Source organism: Rosa chinensis, chromosome 3 (assembly GCF_002994745.2).
Source record: "Rosa chinensis cultivar Old Blush chromosome 3, RchiOBHm-V2, whole genome shotgun sequence".
NCBI classification, from domain to species: Eukaryota; Viridiplantae; Streptophyta; class Magnoliopsida; order Rosales; family Rosaceae; genus Rosa; species Rosa chinensis.
The window spans coordinates 17,546,653-17,553,263 of record NC_037090.1 but is presented as its reverse complement, the minus strand read 5'-3'; the positions used below and the strand labels follow the sequence as shown (position 1 = coordinate 17,553,263).

General features: G+C 36.6%; 1 protein-coding gene across 1 annotated transcript; it reads left to right on the top strand.

The window, feature by feature from the left end:
• Positions 1-1,913: 1,913 nt before the first annotated feature.
• On the top strand, positions 1,914-5,897 carry LOC112193278 (F-box protein PP2-A15). Its single transcript, XM_024333353.2, has 3 exons — positions 1,914-2,225; positions 2,371-2,489; positions 5,117-5,897. Exons 1-3 carry the CDS (start codon positions 1,914-1,916, stop codon positions 5,577-5,579), a joined length of 894 nt encoding a protein of 297 aa, XP_024189121.1. The 3' UTR covers positions 5,580-5,897.
• The last annotated feature ends 714 nt before the right edge of the window (positions 5,898-6,611 follow it).

Genomic DNA, 6,611 nt, shown 5'->3' with positions numbered 1-6,611 from the left:
CTGATTTTTTAATTTTTTTTTCTGTTAATGGAATCCTGAGACTTTTAAAATAGAAAATGCTGCATTAGAATTAATAATAACGAATATCCTGAAAAAGTCTTCTTCTTCTTTTTTTTAAAGAAAGTTTTATCCTGAAAAGTCTTGGAAGCTAGAAGGCAGCATCAATATATATTGTAGGAGTTATCTTGAAAAAGTGAAATTAAATTAAGAAAATTGAAGGAAAAACTAGAAACTAGAAGCAAACTTTTAGTATTCAAATAATTGTTGTCAATACATAACAATTTCATGATCCTTAAATTTATAGATCATAACACTTGAAACCGAAACCAAAACCTAAACCGCTTAAAGAGAAAGCAATAAGCTGACAGACTAATCAATGATACAATTGTTCCAAATACAAAGCGTATTGTTCGCCTAAACACGTAATTATGGAATGTATAGTTTTAAGCCTTCCTCTGAGTCGGCACAGACCGCTGATCACATTGTTTACTCAACTCACTTCAACGCGCTCTTGTTCAATTCCGGTGTGGATCTACAAGAGAAAGTTGCACTCTAACAGGCTCCCAAGAAACAACAAACCAAATCAAAGCAACAAACTTGGAGACAACTGTTGACATTAGACTGTGACAAGAAAAACCCCAGGTGGTGCTAAACCCGATCCATTATAGTGTTGTTGATCACCCAAGTCCTGGCATTTAGGTTTTGGTGACTACAAAGTATTCGTCGGCATATTTCTCTTTTCGAATTCATTTTTCCTTTTTTGGATGCATAGCTTCTACAATATAGTTGTTTGTAAATTTTAAAAGTTTCTTATCTCAAATTGGACAGAATACTCTCGCATATTTGGCTCAAACTTAACTATTTGGTGTCTATAGAATTACTCATTCGCATATTCTTTCTTGTTGCGGTAACCTAAACTTAGTTCAAACTAAAGATGATGGCTCTAACGAAACTCATAATAATAATAAGACTTGGGATCTAATTTGGTCTACACTCGCAATCACTCGTCTTACATAAAGAATAAAAAGGACAGCTCCCCCAATAAACTCGTTGTGGTATCCTGCACTCAACTTCAACTGAAGAAAATAGTGTTGATGAAACTCGTAATTATAGTCAAAATCTCACACAGTTTAAGCCTTTTCATGCTCTACCTAGGCTTTTGTTACAGTTTATAAGATATGAATACGAAAGTTGGAAAGTATACAAACAGATTGTTTTATTTACGTGATACAAAAAAGTAATATAATCTACATTTTAGTAGTTAATGAAAAGATTGAAATTGACATAATCAACATCATTTCATTTCAGAACAAATCCATATACGTTCATTGACCTTTATTCTCCAATCTCCACTACGCATAATAACAACATTGGATTCCTACATTAGTAGTATAATTTCGATAACTATCATTTCAGGTACGGCACCTTTCACTTTCTTGCAGAAGATTTCAATTTCGTTGATTTTTTTTTAAAGAATTTAAAGCTTTGCGTGAAAAAAGATGAAATAAATTGAGACCCGTAATTGAAATTGAAATAATAGGTATAAAATGTCTTTTCTGAAAAAAAAAAAAAAAAAAAAAAAAAAAAAAAAAAAAAAAAAAAAAAAAAAAAAAAAAAAAAGATGGAGCGGGGTGTAATAGCGCAGAGCAGCTCAGCTCCAAACCCCAAAATTGCCTCTCTCCTTCCCAACCAAGAGTCCAAGACAGACCACCATCAACCCAACAAAAATCCAACCCTTTGGAAATTTCCCACTACACTCCACTTCCACTTCAATTTTCCTCCATTTCCGTACAGCCCTAAACTGTACGGACCGCCATGGCCTAGAAATTCCATACCTTTTTCTGTCAAATTCGGAGGGAGAGGGGGGGCTTTTCTGGGCTTTTTTGTTTTTTGTTTTTTTTCTTCTCTCCGATATGGGGGCGTCGCTCTCGAACTTGACGGAGGGGGCGAACGGGTCGGGTCTGGGTCCGGGTCTGGGCGACATCCCGGAGAACTGCGTCGCCTGCGTTTTCATGTACCTGACTCCGCCGGAGATTTGCAACCTCGCCAGGCTCAACCGGGCGTTCCGCGGCGCGGCGTCGTCGGATGCGGTTTGGGAATCGAAGCTGCCCCCTAATTACCATGATCTGCTTGATTTGCTGCCTCCCGAGAGGTACCAGAACCTGTCGAAGAAGGACATCTTTGCCCTCCTCTCCCGCCCCGTGCCTTACGACGATGGCAATAAGGTAGCGGATTGGGAATAATTAGGGTTTTGGGTTGGTGGAGTTGAAGGATTGGCTTTTTTTTTTTTTTTTTTTGGGGGGGGGGGTTTATTATGCAAATTTAGGGTTTTGGGTTTGGAAATTTATTGAATTTGCTGTGGTTTTGCAGGTATTGTGGCTTGACAGGGTGACCGGAAGGGTTTGCATGTCGATTTCTGCAAAGGCCATGGCTATAACAGGGATTGAGGATCGGCGATACTGGAACTGGATTCCTACAGAAGAATCAAGGTAATACCTCAGTCGTTTGTTCATGCTTTTGTGCTATGATTGCATTTTCAGCAGTAAAGTTAGTATCTTTGTTTCTTGTTTGACATTTACTGTGGCTGTGATTATTTGTGAATTTGTTTGGTTATGTGTTCTTGTTAATTCGTGGGAGGGGGACTTTTTGGCTAATTTATTTGATCTGTAATCAAACTTGAGAAGAGAAATAAGAGTCTCCAAGAACTGATTTTCGTGGTGGCTTGAAAACGATAATAGTTTGTGTATTATTAGGAGACTATATCCCCGTCTTTAAGGGTCGTTTTCTTATTGGTTACCACAACTGTAGAGGGATTTTCAATCGAGACTTCACGAGAGGAGCGGTTACTGAAAAGCTACGCTAGTCACAAAGGATCAATCTGATCGGATCATTGAACAATTATAGCATCTGTCTCCAAAATCAGCATGAACACCATATGACTGCTAAGCACTAGAGCATCTCGCATGCGTTATTGTCTTGTAGGGTTTCCAGACATGAACATTAAATGTAGGGTTTCCAGACATGAACATATTTCTTAATTTGTTATACCAGATGAATGCAAACTTGTGTTTCACACATAGTGATAGATACCATATGTATTGAGGCTGTGAAGAAAGTACTGTGAATATGGAGAGATTTTGAAGGATGTATCTCATTGCACTGGGGATTTATTTCTAATGCAGGAGCAGTCATCCAAAAATCATTATTAGGCGTTCACAGGTAAAAAACAAAATGACTGGAATCTGGTGAATTAGTATTGGATGCGACATAAATTCGATGCAAGCTTTTACGGGATCTATAAAAGAATGTGAAAATTTGGATCTTATAGTAACTTTAAACTTGTTATGGATGCTAAACTTATGATTTGCAAAGTATATTTTCACTTTTTGCTAGTCAGATTTATTGCAAAACGTTTCCTTGCTTCGTGGGTTTATATCGGGACACACTTCTCTATGAAATCTTTACTGCCATTGGCCGGGGATGTCATTAAATGGCTTCTTCTCATTATTAATGGTTCATTACATTTTCCACATAGAAAACTAAGGGCCAAACCATTTGTAGTTCCATAGATGTAGAGGTCAATTGACAACTCATTATTCTAATGAGTAGGTTAGACATTGACTGTTTCTATTTTAGAATTCTCTAAATTGATGAATGTGTGTCTAAAATCCCTTCCTTTGTATCCCTTTAAAGAATGAATTATGTTACAAGCAGATAATAAGTGCCACTTTTTTATGCTGTCGTAGAATTCCAATAATTTCTCAGTAATAGTATGCGTACCTGTCCTTTTATCTGATACAATCCCTTCTATCTCAGAAGTCAGAATTGTGGATTTTCTGGTTATAGAATACTTTTCTTAATTTTGTTACTTGAATTTCTGATTAGGCATACTCTGATATATATTTCGATATTAAAAAACATTCTTACATTAGCTTCTGTTCATTTGGATATCGTATAAGCCGTATTCTATTATCTTCAGTACGAATCCATTCCTCTAAGAATTGCTAATTATAGTTTCAGCTGAAAAATGCAATTGGACTTATTTAAAGCTTGTTATGTGCTAGAGGTACACATATTACGTACGTTTGCTTTTATTCAGTTCTGCTCTATCAGCAAAGACTCTGAGCCCACAATACCCTGTTTAATGTCTGATAAAGTGAAACTATTTGTCTTGAATTGTTTTTGTAGTTTAAAATGTTGTGAGACAAGTATATTCATTGGAAAAGTTGTGCAACATGTGTAAAATGGAGGTATACTAGAGAGGCCCTAAAGAAACAAAAAGTAAAAACCAGACTTTGGAAAGTTAGAACATCAAATAATATCCAAATTCTTTGGAAAAGTTGTGCAACATATGTGAAATGGAGGTATACTAGAGACTAGAGAGGCTTTAATGAAACAAAAAGTACAAAAAGTAAAAACCAGACTCCGGAAAGTTAGAACATCAAATAATATCCAAATTCTCCTTAACCTGGTTGATGCGAGTCGTCAGTAGCATTTGTTCAAGAATTGATTGCTGGGGATGCCAATGGTTGGCTCCACTTGCTTCACCAAATGCTTGAGAATCTGAACATTGGTTTTGTAAAAGGGGCTGTACTCAAATTGTTCTTTGAATAACTAGAAACTTCTCAATCAAATCTAGTTTGGCTTTATCAAACCGAAAAGGGATAATACATCATAGGTTAGTTTCTTATTGGTGGGAGCAGACTTGAGAGTGAATTGTGAGGTGGAACTGAAATGCTAATGCAGTTTTCACTCAATTGACAATACCACTAAGGGTAGTTTGTGTGATCAAGACAACTGCACAGCAATAGAGGCTTTTTTAGGGGAGGAGAGTTGTCACCTTTGATCTCATCAGTTTACTCATTTGTTCTTTCTTTTTCTTTTTTTTAATTTTTTTTTAATCATTTACATATATTTTGTTCTAGTGATATTGTCTTTTGGGTTTGTTATCATAATCTGCTGTTTAGAAGTTTTGTTTTCGTTCTTTGAATTCATCATTTCTCCATTTGCACATAGTATTATGATGTGCTATATTGAGGAAGGGTCTTTGCTGATATGATGATGTATTATGTCCTACAAATCTTGATGATCTGCTCTTGTTGCTCTTTGTTTTCAGGTTTCATGTTGTAGCTTATTTACAACAGATATGGTGGTATGAGGTGGATGGGGTTGTGAAGTTCCCTTTTCCAGCGGATATCTACACCCTGTCTTTCAGGCTTCACATTGGAAGATTTGCAAAAAGGTTGGGACGGCGTGTTTGCAACTTTGAGCACACCCATGGTTGGGATATAAAGCCAGTACGATTTGAGTTGTGGACTCCAGATGGTCAGCAAGCATCATATGAGTGCTGCTTGGATCAAATTGAACATGATGATGCCTATGGCAGTCATAAGCGTGGATGCTGGGTTGATTACAAGGTTGGTGAGTTTATTGTCACTGATGCAGATCCTGTGACGGAAGTTAGATTTTCCATGAAACAGATTGATTGCACACATTCCAAAGGTGGGCTATGCGTCGATTCTGTTTTTATTATCCCTAGTAATTTGAAAGAGCGCAAAAGAAAAGGGGTTTTGAAGTAGCCAGACGTTGAACAGGGAAGTTGTTAATTCAAATGAATGTACCCACAAGATTTAAGCTGGGATTTATGTACACCTTATACTTCTGAACGCATAAGATGTTCAAGAGGAGATGCCATCTTATTTGGTTTTTTGCAGTAGGTGTGTGTCCTCTATGGTCATGTAATTGATCCAGTTTTGTTCAATTCTCTACCTTGCAGATTAGAATTAGATTAAGGGAACATACTTTTGTATGAACTTTTTTTTTGTCTTTCTCACTGTAAAGCATTTCTGTAACTTAAATGTGATGTCAATTTACACTGTCTTTTCTTTTTGGTTACACTAATCATGCTTCATGTTTGGGAACATTGATTGACAATTGGGATGACTTGTGTCCCATAACCGTGTGCTCACAATGTTTGCTAGTCTCGTGAATTTTCAAAGAAGTTCAGTACTTCAGTAATTTCAAGATGACCTGACCCATGTGGAGTGCCCTGCTTGTCTCATCTGAAAAACTGTGTATCGCTGTGCTGCTATTATTCATGATTATAGTATAGAAAATATTTTGCTACCACAGTAGATATATACACATGCAATTTCTGTACAAGTTCTCATTGGAAAAATTGTGTACAAGTCCCTTTGCCATCATCTCTTCTTTGTAAATGTGAGGAAGTTGTGAGTTTGACTCACCATTGTAGAACTATATTATTCAAACTGCAATAAGTTTGCTCCTAAACTGTGACCTCCCAATTCGCTTCTCTCGTATGAACTATGAACATGAATGGGTAATAGATTAAACACTACATAACTTTGCAGCTTAGTACATCAGCCGTAATGAGTGAATTCAATAATAGTTTCTAGGTTGTAGAGCAGCATTTGCAGCCATAAAATGTTGTTATTATTCATTATTTGATCGAGTTGATTGGTGAATCAGTTTTGGGTTGGTGGTGAATTATAATTTTGATTTACCTATATCCCTTCCTCCTCTAGATCCTAGTTCATCAAACTTTCTAGGCAAATAAAAACTAGTCTTATATGCGCAAGCTTAAATAGGAA